At 38.3% G+C, this 17,230-nt stretch overlaps 2 protein-coding genes across 3 annotated transcripts; both read right to left on the bottom strand.

The window, feature by feature from the left end:
* Nucleotides 1–82: 82 nt before the first annotated feature.
* Nucleotides 83–6,222, bottom strand: LOC148898689 (alpha-N-acetylneuraminate alpha-2,8-sialyltransferase ST8SIA3-like). Its single transcript, XM_088995432.1, has 4 exons — nucleotides 5,771–6,222; nucleotides 3,755–3,877; nucleotides 2,030–2,587; nucleotides 83–544 (listed from the first exon to the last, which is right to left on the bottom strand). The coding sequence occupies exons 1-4, from the start codon at nucleotides 5,917–5,919 to the stop codon at nucleotides 262–264; spliced, it is 1,113 nt and encodes a 370-aa protein (XP_088851558.1). The 5' UTR covers nucleotides 5,920–6,222; the 3' UTR covers nucleotides 83–261.
* Nucleotides 6,223–7,122: 900 nt separating this feature from the next.
* LOC148898688 (cyclin-G1-like) lies at nucleotides 7,123–16,154 on the bottom strand. Of its 2 annotated transcripts, XM_088995430.1 has the most exons (8): nucleotides 16,016–16,154; nucleotides 15,592–15,709; nucleotides 15,395–15,526; nucleotides 12,636–12,892; nucleotides 10,505–10,583; nucleotides 10,341–10,439; nucleotides 8,991–9,193; nucleotides 7,123–8,324 (listed from the first exon to the last, which is right to left on the bottom strand). In XM_088995430.1, the coding sequence occupies exons 1-8, from the start codon at nucleotides 16,030–16,032 to the stop codon at nucleotides 8,234–8,236; spliced, it is 996 nt and encodes a 331-aa protein (XP_088851556.1). In that variant the 5' UTR covers nucleotides 16,033–16,154; the 3' UTR covers nucleotides 7,123–8,233. The 2 variants fall into 2 exon arrangements, with proteins under 2 accessions (XP_088851556.1, XP_088851557.1); XM_088995431.1 differs by lacking the exon at nucleotides 16,016–16,154 and having other exon boundaries at nucleotides 15,592–15,786.
* Nucleotides 16,155–17,230: the final 1,076 nt, after the last annotated feature.

Here is a 17,230-nt window from a genome sequence, read left to right as displayed (position 1 = left end):
TATTTATGTATTAATTGATTGATTGATTGATTTATTGATTGATTTATTTATTTATTTATTTATTTATTTGTTTATTTTAGGAAGAAAACAATTGAAGGGTTGGGCCTTATTTTGCCTTGGCGGAGGTTCCACTGCGTTTGGCACTGCCAGCAGGCATAAATACGGAAGGAGCATCATGGGGGCTTATGCCTAGAACACCAAACTACCAAAACCAAGCGAGACGGACATGCGGAATGCGATGTCGACACGCCACCTCCTGATCTACGTGCAATGCGTCAGACTGAGCTTGGTGACGCCGTCGCGGTGTAGCCGGTAGAGCAGCTTGAACTCGCTGGGCAGCTGGTGGGCCTCCTGCCATTTGGTGGTGAACTTGGTACCTTTCTTGTCGTAGTAGTGGTAGGGTAGATCCTTGCCCGTGTTGGGGTCCCAGCCGAAGGGCCAGAAACCATACAGGTGGATCTCATCGCACATGGCCGACGCCAGCGTGTACATGAGAATGCCGGTACTCAGCCGCTTGGGAGAAAGATTCTTTGTCTTCCAGTATCTGCCCGATGAAACACACCAAACAATTGCAATTTGTCCAAAAAAAGATTTTCCATCATTTGTTACCTGTTCATCAATCACTATTATAAGGATTTTTAGATCATGTACTGCGACTACTAGTTCACTCATAGCTATTAGCTATCTATTCGCTAGCTATTAGCTCTCTATTCGCTAGCTAGCTAGCTAGCTATTCGAGTTACTTCTTTAGATAGCTAATAGCTAGCGAATAGAGAGCTATTAGCTAGGAAACAGATAGCTAATAGCTAGTGAATAGATAGCTAATAGCTAATGTAATAATACATTTCATGTCTAAGCGCCTTTCAAAACTCTTCAAGGTCACTTTACAGTCAGTTTTTTCTGTGGGTGAGCAGCGGCAGCCACACGCGCCAGCGTTCACTCAACTCCGAAGTAACTTAATAATAATAATAATAATAATAATAATAATAATAATAATAACAATAATACATTTTATTTCGAAGCGCCTTTCAAAACTCTCAAGGTCACTTTTCAGTCACAGGATCAGTTTTTCTGTGGGTGAGCAGCGGCAGCCACATGCGCCAGCGTTCACTCAGCCCACAATAACTCAAATAAACAAAAAGCTAGCGAGCTAGCTAAGAGTTAGCGAATAATCATTCAACCCGGAAGTAACTCAATTAGAATAGAAAGCTAGCTAGCTAGCTAAGAGTTAGCTAATAATCACTCAACCCGGAAGTAACTCAATTAGAATAGAAAGCTAGTTAGCTAGTTAAGAGTTATCTAATAATCACTCAACCCGGAAGTAACTCAAATAGATAGAAAGTTAGCTAGCTAAGAGTTAGCTAATAATCACTCAACCCGGAAGTAACTCAATTAGAATAGAAAGCTAGCTAGCTAGCTAAGAGTTAGCTAATAATCACTCAACCCGGAAGTAACTCAATTAGAATAGAAAGCTAGTTAGCTAGTTAAGAGTTATCTAATAATCACTCAACCCCGAAGTAACTCAAATAGATAGAAAGTTAGCTAGCTAAGAGTTAGCTAATAATCACTCAACCCGGAAGTAACTCAATTAGAATAGAAAGCTAGAAGGCTAGCTAAGAGTTATCTAATAATCACTCAACCCGGAAGTAACTCAAATATATAGAAAGCTAGCTAAGAGTTAGCTAATAATCACTCAACCCGGTAAATAGATAGCAAGCTAGCTATCGAGCGAATAGATAGCTAATAGCTAGCGAATAGATAGCTTGAAATGTTTTTACATTTATGCTAATGTTAGAAGCTACGAGAAATTTCACCGATTGTTGTGGCTAGTTGGTTCAGTGGATGAACTATTCATCCATTGGAATTTTCATAGCGTAAGTTGGAATCCCGCCATTCTTTCTGCCTCGTTTCATGCAGTTATGCTAACGCTAGCATCTCCAAATGGTATTACGGTACTTTTTTTTTCTTGATTTGCTATGTTAGTGTCTTGAAGTTTTGTTACAATCTGTGAACCGTCTTTTACTCTTACTTGTTGACGTCGTGCATGATGTTTCCAGGCCAGGCTAGCTCCACCTTGAGCTGGCCCTTATGCTCCACAAAGAAGTCCACCAGGGTACGCGTGACGGTAGCCGACGTATGTAAAAAGAAAGCCGGGATCCACAAAATGGCACCCTCCAGCTTTTTCAAATGCAGGAAGAAGTTGTTTCGATCCTGGATGGTCAGCAGGTTGTTGTAGTACCTCTCCAAGATGCTCGGATTGAAAGTGGTCAGGTTGGTCTTGCGACCGACGTCCTTAGCGTACAACTCGGTCGGGGCGAAGTTGCAGCGAAAGACGAAATCGGCGCCGTCGATTTCGGAGCCGCAGTTGCTACCCGTTAGGATGCCGCTGTTACCCACTACGGCGCAGACGCCGTAGTGCTTGTCCAGGATGGGCGAGGCGTCGGGGAGGAGGGATTTGAAGTTGTTGCTGATGGAGAAGACGTACTTGTTGCTGGAGTAGTCGAAATGCATCAGCTGGCCCACGCGGACGCTACTTTTGGTCAGGGAGAAGTTGTGCGGAATATCGATGAAGTTGAAGATGTCTTTCCTGACACAAAATTACAAAAAAAATGAGTTTAGCGGTTCTCTCCAGGGCAGTGATACCTTGGCTTACGAACTTAATTGGTTCCCAGATAGAGCGTGTAAGGCGAAAAGTGTGTATTCTAAAAATTAATTTTCCATAGGAAACCATTAAAATGAGAATAATCCGTTCCCAGGTCCCCATAAAACCTAATTTTCAACTAAATAAGCCTTAAAACTACACAAAATATACTTTATTTTATGTACAGTAAAGTCTCGTTATATCGATATCGGATATATCGATAGTCCCGGTTATATCGATACTATTTCTATGCACGCACGGAGAAAATTACATGCAAACAGGGTCGGATATATCGATAGTCCCGGTTATATCGATATTTTTTCGGACTCCCTTGAATATCGATATAACGAGACTTTACTGTATAATAAATTTGCTATGCTATGGTATTGTAATTAAAGAAATAAACTGTACTGTATAATAAAGTTGTTTTATTTACCTTTGTGATGGTCATTGATGGCTTGATGGAATGGAGTGGCCGGTTTCATCAGCATTAAACACTTGACTTCATCTTTCACCATCTTGAGGAATGATCCCATGTAGGTGCTTTCTCTGCCATAATTTTACCTAGTTCCTCATCAATTGTGTTCTGTTTAGCTGGGTTGATAGCTTTTTGCATGAAGTGTACAGATGGCCAGTGCGGGTTATTTGTGGAGCCTGATTGATGGGAATTTTAACCTTGCAGTCTACACTCTGACTTTGAACTATCAAAGTTGAAACTAGTCCAAATTTCACTGTTTTAACTAGCTAGCTAGTTAGCTAACTGTCCAACAGGCTATCTATTAGCTATCTGTTAACTAGCTGGCTAGCTTTCTATCTATTTGAGTTACTTCCGGGTTGATTGAACGCTTTCCGCTTCTCACCCGCAGAAAAATATGATCCTGTGACTGTAAAGTGACCTTGAGAGTTTTGAAAGGCGCTTAGAAATGAAATGTATTATTTTTATTAATAAAAAAAAACAAATATCCCATGAAACGGTCTCAAGCTGGAATGTCTTCTTGATTCTTCCAGTCTGAGAATCCCTTCACTTATTTCTCATTTCCTTCGACTTCAGTGAACAAAACCCGCATCAAACTCACCCCCCCCCCCCCCCCCTCCAGAATATCCTTATCATACCTCTGCTGAAAAAATGCAGTCTTGTTGAATTTCCACTTGATCGGCTTCCCCTGGAGCTCCTCGTTCAGGGCGTTGGTCAGCGGGATGAAAGAAGGGTCCAGGAAATTCAGAGCGAACTGCGATCTGATGAGGGGGGGATACAAAAGTGACATTGTAATGGCATCCGTGGACACGCGTGCGGTCAAGTTGTGGGTTTGATCGGTCTTTGTTTTATTATCCTTTGGACAATGGTGATGGGAATTCCGGCTCTTTTCAGAGAGCCGGTTCTTTTGGCTTGGCTCACTAAAAAGATCTGGCTCTTTTGGCTCACAAATGGCTCCTCGGTTTGTTTTTTGTTGCAGAAATTAATTAACTACTAAAAATCATGTAAACTTATGTGAAAAACAAATTACTCATGTACAACATATACTACATCAAATATTTTTATGTACTCTTGTACTTATATTTTAGATACTCATATCAAGCTAGGTAGCTTTCTAGCTAGCTATGAGCTGGCTAGCTCATAAGCTCGCTAGGGGTAGCTTTCTAGCTAGCTCGTAGGTAGCTAGGTAGCCTTCTGGCTGGCTGCTCCTGGATAGCTCATAGGTAGCTTTCTGGCTGGCTGTGAGCTGGCTAGGAGTAGCTAGCTATAGTTAATAGCCCTTTTTTGCTGGCTAGCTTTCTATCTATTTGTCTTACTATTCTATCCGAATTACTTCCTGGTTGAGTGAACACTGGTGCGTGTGGTTGCCGCTGCTCACCCACAGAAAAACTTATCCTGTGACTGTAAAGTGACCTTGAGAGTTTTGAAAGGCACTTAAAAATCAAAAGTATTATTATTATTATTATTATTATTGTGCTCCCAACATATCAACCAACTGTCTATCCAACAGCTAGCTCCAAGGCAAACCACATCAGACACCATCTATCGACTCATCTATAGAAAGTCACCTCTCGTGATCCAAAGCGTAACACATCACGTGTCTTCTATGCAACCATCTGTCCATCTTTGGGATATACAGTGATACCTCGGTTTACGAAACCTTTGGCGTACGAACTTTTCGGTTTACGACGTTAAATTTATAAAATTGTACCTTGGCATACGAACTATTTTTCGCAATGCACACGGAGCTGCCACAATGAGTGATGTGTCGTTCGCGAACGAGCCCGTTCTCCTAACAAGAAAATGGCAGACGGCTTGTTTTGGTGCTCTATTCCCCGCCTCCGGTCTTCGGTTAAAGCTACGTGATTGGTCAAGAAAGCAGCAGTGAGGGGGGTGGGGTTTAAACATTAAAGAGACAGGCAGACGACAGAGAGAGAGTGACGAAATGGATAGAAAACAGTGAAATTTTGACTCGTTTCAACTTTGATAGTTCAAAGTCAGTGTAAACTGCAAGGTTAAAATTCCCATCAATCACGCTCCACAAATAATCCGCACATGCCATATGTACACTTGATTCAAAAAGCTATCAACCCAGCTAAACAGAACACAATTGATGAGGAACAAGGTAAAATTATAGCAGAGAAAGCACCTACAAGGGATCATTCCTCAAGATGGCGAAAGAAGAAAGCTACATTCCTCATCAAATGTTTAATGCTAATGAAACCGGCCACTCCATTCCATCAAACCATCAACGACCATCACAAAGGTAAATAAAATGACTTTATTATACAGTGCAGTTTATTTCTTTAATTATAATACCAAAGCACATTTATTATACATAAAATAAAGTATATTTTGTGTAGTTTTAAGGCTTATTTAGTTGAAAATTATGTTTTTATGGGGACCTGGGAACGGATTATTCTGATTTTAATGGTTTCCTATGGGAAATTATTTTTTGGGATACACACTTTTCGCCTTACACACTCTGTCTGGGAATCAATTAAGTTCGTAAGCCAAGGAATCAATGTACCTGCACCCTGTTTGATTGACAAGCGGGCAAAAGGCGAGCGTGACACACGATTCCCTCCCCACCACCACCACCACCACCACCTGGCAGCACCTTTCCCAACGGCACGAACCCGCTGATCACTCACCGGAAGCCCGCGCGGAACATGATCCGGGGTCCCCCGGCGGGCGTCCCGAAGAGGCTGTCCTTCCTTAGGGACACGTAGCTAATGAGCGACAAAATGAGCACCGCTACGCACAGGATAATCAGACCCAAGGCGCGGGCCACGCGGACCATCTTGGGCAGGGGGGGAGTGAGGCGGCCTCGCTCACTCGGCGAGCGTCGTCGTCGTCGTCGTCGTCGTAATCCGCCCGAGTGTCCGCATCGCCGGCGTGGCTCCTGCTTCCGCTTCTTCGACAACTGGTGGCTGCGTTTCAATGCCGGTCGCCGGTGCCATTTTGTGGATGAATGCTGAGGAGGAGGATGGTGCTGGTGGCAGGGATGGAGCTCGGTTGGTTGTCATCCCAGCTCGTACCGCCTTCCTTCTTCCTCTCCTCATCGGGGGCTTCATCAAGGCGATGGAGCCCGAGTGCGCGCGCGCGGACGTACACAGACGCTCACGCGCACGCGCAGTGAAGCTTGTTCGATAACATAATGGAAGTGGGCGGCTTGGGCATTTTAATTGTGATTTATCGGGAAAATTTACCACCCATGACAGGAAAATAAACAAAAGCAACTGAATTTTAAATAAATCAATCAATCAATCAATCAATAAATAAAATACAGAGGTAGCTAGCTACTTAGCAAGATGGATACCTAGCGAGATCGGTAGAAAGATATCTAGCTTGCTAGAGACCTAGCTAGCTAGCTAGATGACAAGAAAAACTCCAAATATCAAACTCACAAATGCTTGTTTAATGTTAAATAAATCGATAAATCAATCAATAAATAAAATACATAGGTAGCTAGCTACTTAGCAAGATGGATAGCTAGCAAGATCGGTAGAAAGATATCTAGCTTGCTAGAGACCGAGCTAGCTAGCTGACAAGAAGAACTCCAAATATCAAACTCACACATGCTTGTTTAATTTTAAATAAATAAATAAAACGCCTAGGTAGCTAGCTACCTAGCGAGATAGATAGCCAGCTAGAGAGGAAGATAGCTAGCTTGCTAGAGAGATAGCTTCCCTCAGAGCTAGCTGGGTAGATAGCTAGATGGATAGCTAGCTACAAAGCTAGCTAGATGTCTATCTATCTCTATCTACTGTATGTATCTAGCTAGCTGGATAGCCATCGAGGTAGCTAGCCATCTAGTTAGATAGATAGGTAGGTAGGTAGGTGGATGGAGGGATAGATAGATAGATAGATAGATAGATAGATAGATAGATAGATAGATAGATAGATAGATAGATAGATAGATAGATAGATAGATAGATAGATAGATAGATAGATAGATAGATAGATAGATAGATAAATTGCACTCTCAAGAAGAAAAGTAATATGTCACCTTTATTTACGAATTTCGACATTTTTGTACCATAATTTTGCATTATAGATATAGAAAAATAATAAAACACAATTTAAACTCCAGCGTGGTTCTTCTAGTGTGTTTTCTATATTTAAGTGCAGTGTTCAAACCACATATGGTTGCCGTGGCTATCATTAACTAAATCGCAATGGAATAAAATCACGACATTCATAGCAAATATATTTCATTTTTTTAGAACCGTTTTATAAACATTTACACACCTTTTGTGATACATTCTAATAAAATGTTTCTCTGCGCTTTTTTCCCAGTTGTTTACTTTTTCAGTAAAATTGTCTTTGTAAACAGAGTATAAAAAATAATAAAAGCCTTAATAACACAGCAGCATATTTAAACGGGAATGTTCACATTAAAATGTCACATTAAAGGACAACCGACACCATTTTTTTGTTTTCTAACTGACATCAGAGAAAGTTTTAAAGCGTCTACAATACCCAAAACACGCAGGCTGATATTTTTAGTCAAATGCAAAACACCAATAAAAATGACTTAAAGTGTCTAAAAACTATTTCAATTTGAAACCGGAAGTGGCCAGTTTCAGAAGGTCCCGCCCCCTTGTTCGTGGTGTCACCTTGCCTTGCTGGAGAATCAAAACAATGGCTTAAAATTCGGAGAATATGCTTTCTTGTTACTCATCCACTTATGAATATGACTCAAATAGTTCTGAAGAGGAAAGCATACATGTTTTCAATCGATTAAATAATTTATTCCATGCCATTTTGAGGTATCTGGGGGCGAGAAATGTAGCACCAAAAAGAGGCAGAAAATGGCGACAAAGCTCTGTGTAACGAATTAATCAGCCCGTTTCCACACGCTCATGAATTCCTTACACGGAGCTTTGTCGCCCTCTTCTGCCTCTTTTTGGTGCTACATGAAGTTTTCAGACGAAACAAAGTACAGCAAAATGCATTGACGTGATGGAAGGACTGCTACAATGTGTCCTTTTTTTCGGTCAGGGGCGTTCCTTCAGTGACGTAACGTGAAGACTCGTCACCAACTCAAAAACAAGACTTTGTATGATAAGGCATGAAGCAACTTTGCGCTGAAAGAAAAAGGAGGTTCAGAGTCACGAATCAGAGTCAAGGAAGAAGGACCCTTCACCGGCGCTGCCCAGAGAGCCGCAAGGACTGTCATCGCCGCTACTCATGTCCTCCTCACTGTCACAAAAAAAGCAAATATGTGAGTTTTTTTGTCAACTACAGTGATATCATGGCTTACGAATTTAATTGGTTCCCAGACAGAGTGTGTATAGGCGAAAAGTGTGTATCTCAAAAAATAATTTCCTGTAGGAAACCATTAAAATGGGAATAATGCGTTCCCAGGTCCCCATAAAACCTAATTTTCTACTAAATAAGCCTTAAAAATACACAAAATATACCTGATCTTTAATGTTTAAACCACCTCCCCTCACTGCTGCGTTCTTGACCAATCACGTGGCTTTAACCAAAGACTGGGGGCGGGGAATAGAGGACAAAAAAAGTCGGCAGCCATTTTCTTTTTGGAGAACGGCTTCACTCTCTCTCTGTAAACCCAAACCCCCCCTCACTGCTTCGTTCTTGACCAATCACGTGGCTTTAACTGAAGACTGGGGGCGGGAATAGAGGAAAAAAACAGTCGGCTGCCATTTTGTTGTTCGAAGAACGGGCTCGTTCGCGAACGACACATCACTCATTGAGGCAGCTCCGTGTACGAAAAAAGTTCGTATGCCAAGGTAAAATTTTCATAAATTTAACGTTGGTAAACCGTAAAATTTGGAAACCAAGGGGTTCGTAAACCGAGGTATCACTGTAATTTGTCAACATGAATTAAAAAAAAATGTTGACCTTAGTCTGTGATCGCAGGCGTCTTCGGGAATGGATGGCAGACGGGGGGCGGCGCAATGGGAGGTGTTCATAATTTGCGCCGTCCGACTGGACAAGATCCACACCAGCTTCCTGCCGTCTGGTTTGTGGCAGCTAGCCGAGTGGTACTCGCTCATACGGGTCGCCACCAGGTCCCGCCATTGCCGCAGATCGTTGTCACCCACCTGTGGTAGAATGACAAAGGCACAATACTGATCCACATGGGGTAATTCCAAAGATTGTCAAGTCAGAGTGGCGGAGGGGAGACCGCATCGGATCTTTTGTCGATAATTGTAGCACGGCAGAAATAAAAATGATCACAAAAGTCATCTGTTGCACGTAAAATAAAATATAAATCATTTATAGAAAAAAAGGCAAATATGTGAGCTATTTATAAATTAATACAGTGATACCTCGGTTTACGAACCCCTTGGCTTACAAACTTTTCGGTTTACGAACGGTAAATTTATGAATATTTTACCTTGGCATACAAACTATTTTTCGGGATACACACTTAGCTGCCACAATGAGTGATGTGTCATCGCGAACGAGCCCGTTCTAACAAGAAAATGGAGGCCGGTTTGTTTTGGTCCTCTATTCCCCGCCCCCAGTCATCGGTTAAAGCCACGTGATTGGTCAAGAACGCAGCAGTGAGGGGAGGTGGTTAAAACATTAAAGAGACAGGCAGACGACAGAGAGTGACAAAATGGATAGAAAACAGTGAAATTTGGACTCGTTTCAACTTTGATAGTTCAAAGACAGAGTGTAGACTGCAAGGTTAAAATTCCCGTCAATTAGGCTCCACAAATAACCCGCACAAGCCATCTGTAGACTTGATGCAAAAAGCTATCAACCCAGCTAAACAGAACACAATTGATGAGGAACAAGGTAAAATTATAGAGAGAAAGCACCTACAAAGGATCATTCTTCAAGATGGTGAAAGAAGAAGGCTACGTTCCTCATCAAGTGTTTAATGCTGATGAAAGCGGCCACTCCATTCCATCAAAACCATCAACGACCATCACAAAAGTAAATAAAACCACTTTATTATACTGTACAGTTTATTTCTTTAATTATAATACCATAGCACATTTATTATACATAAAATAAGGTATATTTTGTGTACTTTTAAGGCTTAGAAAATTATGTTTTATGGGGACCTGGGAACAGATTATTCTCATTTTAATTGTTTCCTATGGGAAATTAATTTTTGGGATACACACTTTTCGCCTTACACACCACTGTCTGGGAGCCAATTAAATTCGTAAGCCAAGGTATCACTGTAAAACTAAATAAATAAATAAATAAATAAATAAGGGTACCGTGTCATACCTTTGTAAGTCTTTGCAGCTGCTGTAGCATCTTGGATAATGACGAGCATTGCAGACTTTCGAACTCATGGGTGACGAGGGCGAGGGCGAGCGAAGACGACTGCAGGGAAGAAAGTTGGGTCAGCGACACTCTCGTGAAGCCAGAGTGAGAAGGAAAAGCCTTACTTTTGCTTTGGAGAAAACAAGTCGACACAAGCAGGCTTTCAAGTGAGCTTCCAGCTTCATGATGCTTGGGATGTTTATCCTGTAAGTACAGTAAATAAATAAATACATACATACATCAATGGGGACATGAATGGGTAAATAAATGAGTAAATAAATAAATAAATAAATAAATGCATAAATAAATACACAAAAAAGTACATAAATGGGTAAATCAATCAATAAATAAATAGATTAATAATTGGGAGACTAAATGGGTAAATGAATACATTAATAAATAAATAAATCGCAAAATAAATACATAGATAAGTAAATAAATAAATAAAAAAAACATGGCTATATAAATAAATGGGTAAATAAAAAAATGGGAAAATCTATCAATAAATAGATAAATGGGTAAATAAATAAATTCATAAGTAAATAAACAAGTAAATAAAAAAATGGGTACATCAAACAATCAATAAATAAATGAATAAATGGATAAACCAATCAATCAACCAGTAAATGAATAAATAAATGGGTAAATAAATGGATAAGTGAAAAAAATAAATAAATAAATTGGTAAATAAATGAATAAATAAATACACGAGTAAATAAATAAATGAGAAAATAAATAAATAAATAAATAAATAAATAAATAAATGGGTACATCAATCAATAAATAAACTGGTGATATGGTAAATAAATGGGTAAATAAATAAATTGGTACATAAATGAATGCAAAGGTAAAAAAAAAAGAATACGTAAATAAATAAATACCAGTTGATCCTGTGACTGTAAAGTGACCTTGAGAGTTTTGAAAGGTGCTTATAAATGAAATGTATTATTATTATTATAAACCAAACAATAAACAAATAAGAAAATAAATTAATAAACCAATCAATAAACCAATAAATAAATACATGGGTAAATAAATGGGTAGATAAATAAATGGGTAAATAAATAAATTGATAAGTAAAAAAATAAATGGGTAAATAAATAAATAAATACATGAGTAAATAAATAAATAGGTAAATCATTGAAAATATAAACGAGTAAATAAATAAATGGGTCAATCAATCAATACATAAACAGACGAATTGGTAAATAAATGGGTAAATAAATAAATGAGTACATACATAAATGGATAAGTAAAAAAAACTATGAAATAAATAACGGTCAATGGGTAAACCAATCAATAAACAAAAATAAAATAAATGAATAAATGGGTAAATAAATTGATAAGTAAATAAATAAATAAATGGGTAAATCAATGAATAAATAAATAAATAAATAAATAGATAAATCATTTAAAATATAAACGAGTAAATAAATAAATGGGTCAATCAATCAATCAATCAATCAATCAATCAATCAATCAATCAATCAATACATAAACAGACGAATTGGTAAATGAATGGGTAAATAAATAAATGAGTACATACATACATGGATAAGTAAAAAAAACCTAATAAATAAATAACGGTCAATGGGTAAACCAATCAATAAACAAAAATAAAATAAATGAATAAATGGGTAAATAAATTGATAAATAAATAAATAAATAAATAAATAAATGGGTAAATCAATGAATAAAAAAATAAATGAGTAAATAAATAAATAGGTAAATCATTTAAAATATAAACAAGTAAATAAATAAATGGGTAAATCAATGAATAAAAAAATAAATGAGTAAATAAATAAATAGGTAAATCATTTAAAATATAAACAAGTAAATAAATAAATGGGTCAATCAATCAATCAATACATAAACAGACGCATTGGTAAATAAATGGGTAAATAAATAAATGAGTACATACATAAATGGATAAGTAAAAAAAACCTAATAAATAAATAACGGTCAATGGGTAAACAAATCAATAAACAAAAATAAAATAAATGGGTAAATAAATAAATTCCATCAAAATTCTGTGTCATTAAAAGCATGGAGAAGAGGCAAAGAAGGCCCGCCACTCAACTCCCACATTTTGTCACAGAGCAAAATATCATTTTAAGTTCAGTGTAATTTTACTGTAAAAAATTATAAATATGAAAAAACATGTCTAAGATGTTTTTCGATATTATTTGTCGGTCCGGAATCCGCCACAAATGGTCATTCACCGTCCACCGAATATGTAACGGACGCAATGCTTACCCCTCATCGCGACACACGGCGCTCAAAGCCGAATAGTAGAGTTGCAGAAAAGTGAAGGCGGTCACCGGGGGACTCTGGGGGCGGAGCTTGTGTGCCACGACGGTTTCCGTGCGACGCAGATCCGACGCGGTGAACTTGCTGTGACTGATGCGGATGAGCTCCTGGCTGGACGCCACGTCTTTAGCCGCCTCGGTGGCGCCGGCCGCCAAGTGGAGGCAGCACACGGACACGCGCGGCACGTTTTTGGGCTGCTGAGCCTGTTATAATCCCCACCGAGGCCACAAGTCAGATTTGGGGGATCACATGGCGAAACCGACGCCGTATTCCAGAAATTGAGTCAACGTAAAACGTCAACAACAATGACGACTTGGCGAAGTAATATTTGGATTGGGTACAGTGATACCTCGGTTTACGAACCCCTTGGCTTACGAACCTTTCGGTTTACGAACGTTAAATTTAGGACAATTCTTCTCACAACAAAATGGCAGCCAAATGTTTTTGTCCTCTATTCCCTGCCCACAGTCTTTGGTTAAAGCCACATGATTGGTCAAGAACGCAGCAGTGAGGGGGGGGGGGTGGTTTAAACATTAGAGACAGGCAGATGACAGTGAGTTTCAACTTTGATAGTTCAAAGACAGTGTAGACTGCAAGGTTAAAATATCTCATCAATCAGGCTCCACAAACAACCCGCACAAGCCATCTGTGCACTTGATGCAAAAAGATATCAACGACCATCACAAAGGTAAATAAAACGACTTTATTATCCAGTACAGTTTATTTCTTTAATTATAATAGCATATAGCACATTTATTATACATAAAATAAGGTATATTTTGTGTAGTTTTAAGGCTTAGAAAATGAGAAAGTAGAAAATTATGTTTTATGGGGACCTGGGAACAGATTATTCTCATTTTAATGGTTTCCTATGGGAAATTAATGTTTGGGATACACACTTTTCGCCTTACACACTTTGTCTGGGAACCAATTAAGTTCGTAAGCCAAGGTATCACTGTATTTGGGTCTTCAGTAAGCCATTTGTGAAGCTGCAAGCACTTCATTACTGAATGACGTTCCAGCAGCCATTACCTTTTGTTATGCATCGCGTCCTCCTGGAGCGTCAACTGGGAAGTGGGATCTCCGATTTGTCATTTTATTTTGAAGGGGGGTCTTGACTTAGAATATATCCATGTTAGCGCTTTGGATTGTATTTTGTACAGCCGCCCCTATTTCAAGCTCAGAAAACTCCAGACCCATATTACTTAGGAATTAACTCTTTTTTTTCTGATGAAAGAAGAGAGTCTAACGTTTCTAACACTGCATTGAATGTTTATGTCGTCCTAAAAATCAATATTGTATGGGTCCTGGAATTTGAGTGAGAATGACAAAAACCCTGGCACTGGAGTGCACACATTTTTGCACTTGTCTGGCAGTGAATGAGTTAATGAGTTTATTTCTTGTGCTGCGTCACCATCGTTGTTATGATGACACATGTCAATGAGAGGGAGCATGTAAATTGCTCTTTGATTATTTGGAGCCTTCCGATTGGTTGGCAAAGAGCTTCGGGTGTACCGCGCCTACTGCCCGAAGGTAACTGGGATGAGTTCCAGCACGCCTGAGATCCACGTGAGGATAAGCGACTTGGATAAGGAGGGAGGAAAAAGCAGAAATGGAAAATGGATGAATGAATTAAATGTTTGTTTTTTTTTAACTCCGCCCCCTTTTTAAACTTTTTTTTAATTAAAATTGTAAAAAAAAAAAAGACTTGGAACATCTTTAGTGAATTTTCAGAGGTTTTTGAACCGATCAATTATGTTTCAAATTGTCCCTGTTTGAATATAGCTCGATCTCTTGTTTCTATTTATAATTGTATTTTATTTATTGCATTCTATTTATAATCGTATTTTAGCTAGATAGCTAATAGCTAGCTAATATATAATTAACTATATATATATATATATATCACATTTTCTGTGTATCTCTTTCTGTTGTTTCTATTTATAATTGTATTTTATTTATTGCATTCTATTTATAATCGTATTTTAGCTAGATAGCTAATAGCTAGCTAATATATATATATATATATCACATTTTCTGTGTATCTCTTTCTGTTGTTTCTATTTATAATTGTATTTTATTTATTGCATTCTATTTATAATCGTATTTTAGCTAGATAGCTAATAGCTAGCTAATATATATATATATATATATCGCATTTTCTGTGTATCTCTTTCTGTTGTTTCTATTTATAATTGTATTTTATTTATTGTATTCTATTTGTGATTGTATTTTATTTATTGTAGTACATATGCTTGTCTGTGACTGCAAAGTGTCATTGAGAGCTTTGAAAGGCGCTTGAAATAAAATCTATTATTATTATTATTATTATTATTATTATTATTATTATTAACTTTTTTTTCCATTTGTAAGGCACATCAAAATGTTATATTGTCTTAAAATATTGCTTGTAAAATTGATGACAATTACTGTATCTACTAGCTAGCTAGCTATAGCTTTCTATCTATTTGAGTTACTTCCGGGTTGAGTGAACGCTGGCGCGTGTGGCTGCCGCTACTCCCCCACAGAAAAGCTTATCCTACGACTGTAAAGTGACCTTGACAGTTATGAAAGGCGCTTAGAAATGACGTGTATTATTATAATGATTGAATAATTCTTCTTACGTTTCTGAATTGGCTAGGGTTAGCTTCTTTTTGCACTTATATGACCTAGAAATGTCCTTTTAGATCGTTGAACCATCTTACCTTTGTAAGCGTGAGATATCGATCAAACAGATTGACGGCATGGACAAATGTTTGCGTGCTGTAGCCGAAGAAGCTGCTCAGACCCCACAGCTCCTCAACTCGGGTGTCTCTGCACTTGGCCGACACGGCGCTCTGAATAGTGAAGGTTTATACTGTAGGTCAAATAGAACACAAATAGAACAAAAAAAGTGGCTTACTTCAGAAGACTCCATCATCTTCAAACCAGATTTGCTGGGAAGGAAGTTTCCCTCCTGTGCACAGTAGGACTTGAGCTCTTTCACCAGGGTCTTGTCCAGTCCTCCGTGAGCTGTCATCCTTGAAAAAAACATGTTTTTTTGGAGCACTGTGTTTCAAGCAAAAACACGCTAGTATGTGTGTGTTTGTATTTGGGGGGTGCTGGAGCAGTTCTTCATACCGCAAGCAGGCCACACCTGCTGGGTGTCATGTATCACTGGACGGCCACCTCCCCCAAACATCATCAAAATACATTTATTTTAACCCCTTAATAACACTTACATTCTTAGAAGAAGGTGAATAAATCCCAAATTATAAAATATCATATACGAACTATCAAAAGTTGTCCCAGAACAACAACAACAACAAAAAACGTCACTTATTTACCTCAGAGTAGGACGCATGTTGGCTTGTAAACATTGGGGAACACACGTGTATCGTTAAAAAAGATTAAGTTCTGCAATAAAAGCCTCGTTGACGTTGCTCGTGGAAGGGATCGCCCGGAAGAGATAAAAACAACTGCTCCTCTGTTGCAATATTACAATACCCATAATGCATCGCGGGGAATGATAAAAAGAAAACATTATTGTCTGATAGGTTTCTTTCCTTCTTTTAAAAGTATAACTTAAAATATGAGCATGGTTCTACTCCCTGGTACAAAATTGCAATGTTATAATGACCGTGATAGAAAAATAATAAACATTTATTATTTAAAATGAAGTCACAATAATAACCCACTTTGAAAGAGTTGACGTCATACCAGTTTCCGCCACCAGAGGGCGGTATAGTTTGTGAATGCATTGAAACGAGTCGTCGTGAGGCCCCGTAAGATTATTTAAAAATCACCCACTATAATTTTATTTAACCGTTTATTGCAGTTATTGTCTTAATCGTTAAAAAATATTAAGTTCTGCAATAAAAGCCTCGTTGACGTTACTCGTGGAAGGGATCGCCCGTAAGAGATAAAAACAACTGCTCCTCTGTTCCAAAATAACAATACCCATAATGCATCGCAGCGGATGATTAAAAAAACATTATTGTATGATAGGTGTCTTTCCTTTTTAAAATATAACTTAAAATATGCGCATAGTTCGGCTCCTTGGTACAAAATTGCGATGTTATAGTGACCGTGATAGAAAAATAAACACAATGTATTTAAATTAAGTCACAAAAATAACCCACTTTGATACAGTTGACGTCGTACCAGTTTTCGCCACCAGACGGCGGTATAGTTTGTGAATGCATTGAAACGAGTCGCCGTGAGACCCCCTAAGATTATTTAAAAATCGCCCGCTAGAGTTTTATTTAATCGTTTATTGAAGTTATTGTCTTTAAATTCTATCTTTCCCTCACACACAAACGGACAAAAGTATTATATTTATTAAACGAAATATATTTAGGACGCTTGTCAAAGGTGTGTACGACAAAGACGGCATTATTGCCGCTTGAAAATCGACAATTGAAATTACAATCGTTTTACGGGCTATGGGTCATGTTAAAGGTTGCTATATTTATCTTTAAATTACAGAAACCGAGCATTTGAACAGGGTTGTGAAGACTTTTCACGTCCACTGCGTTTAAGGGAAACGCTGCATAAAAATC

This window comes from Hippocampus bargibanti, linkage group LG04 (assembly GCF_051943395.1).
Source record: "Hippocampus bargibanti isolate YZ-2025 linkage group LG04, ASM5194339v1, whole genome shotgun sequence".
NCBI classification, from domain to species: Eukaryota; Metazoa; Chordata; class Actinopteri; order Syngnathiformes; family Syngnathidae; genus Hippocampus; species Hippocampus bargibanti.
This window is presented reverse-complemented; position numbering and strand designations above follow the sequence as displayed.

Coding starts and splice junctions, on each gene's coding strand:
- LOC148898689 (XM_088995432.1), bottom strand. CDS start 5,919: ATGGTCCGCGTGGCCCGCGCCTTGGGTCTGATTATCCTGTGCGTAGCG. Junction 3,878..5,770: donor ATGTTCCGCGCGGGCTTCCG/GTGAGTGATCAG, acceptor CCCCCTCATCAG/ATCGCAGTTCGCTCTGAATT. Junction 545..2,029: donor ATCATGCACGACGTCAACAA/GTAAGAGTAAAA, acceptor TTCATCGGGCAG/ATACTGGAAGACAAAGAATC.
- LOC148898688 (XM_088995430.1), bottom strand. Junction 12,893..15,394: donor GATATCTCACGCTTACAAAG/GTAAGATGGTTC, acceptor GGATTATAACAG/GCTCAGCAGCCCAAAAACGT. Junction 8,325..8,990: donor GCCTGCGATCACAGACTAAG/GTCAACATTTTT, acceptor TTTTTGTGACAG/TGAGGAGGACATGAGTAGCG.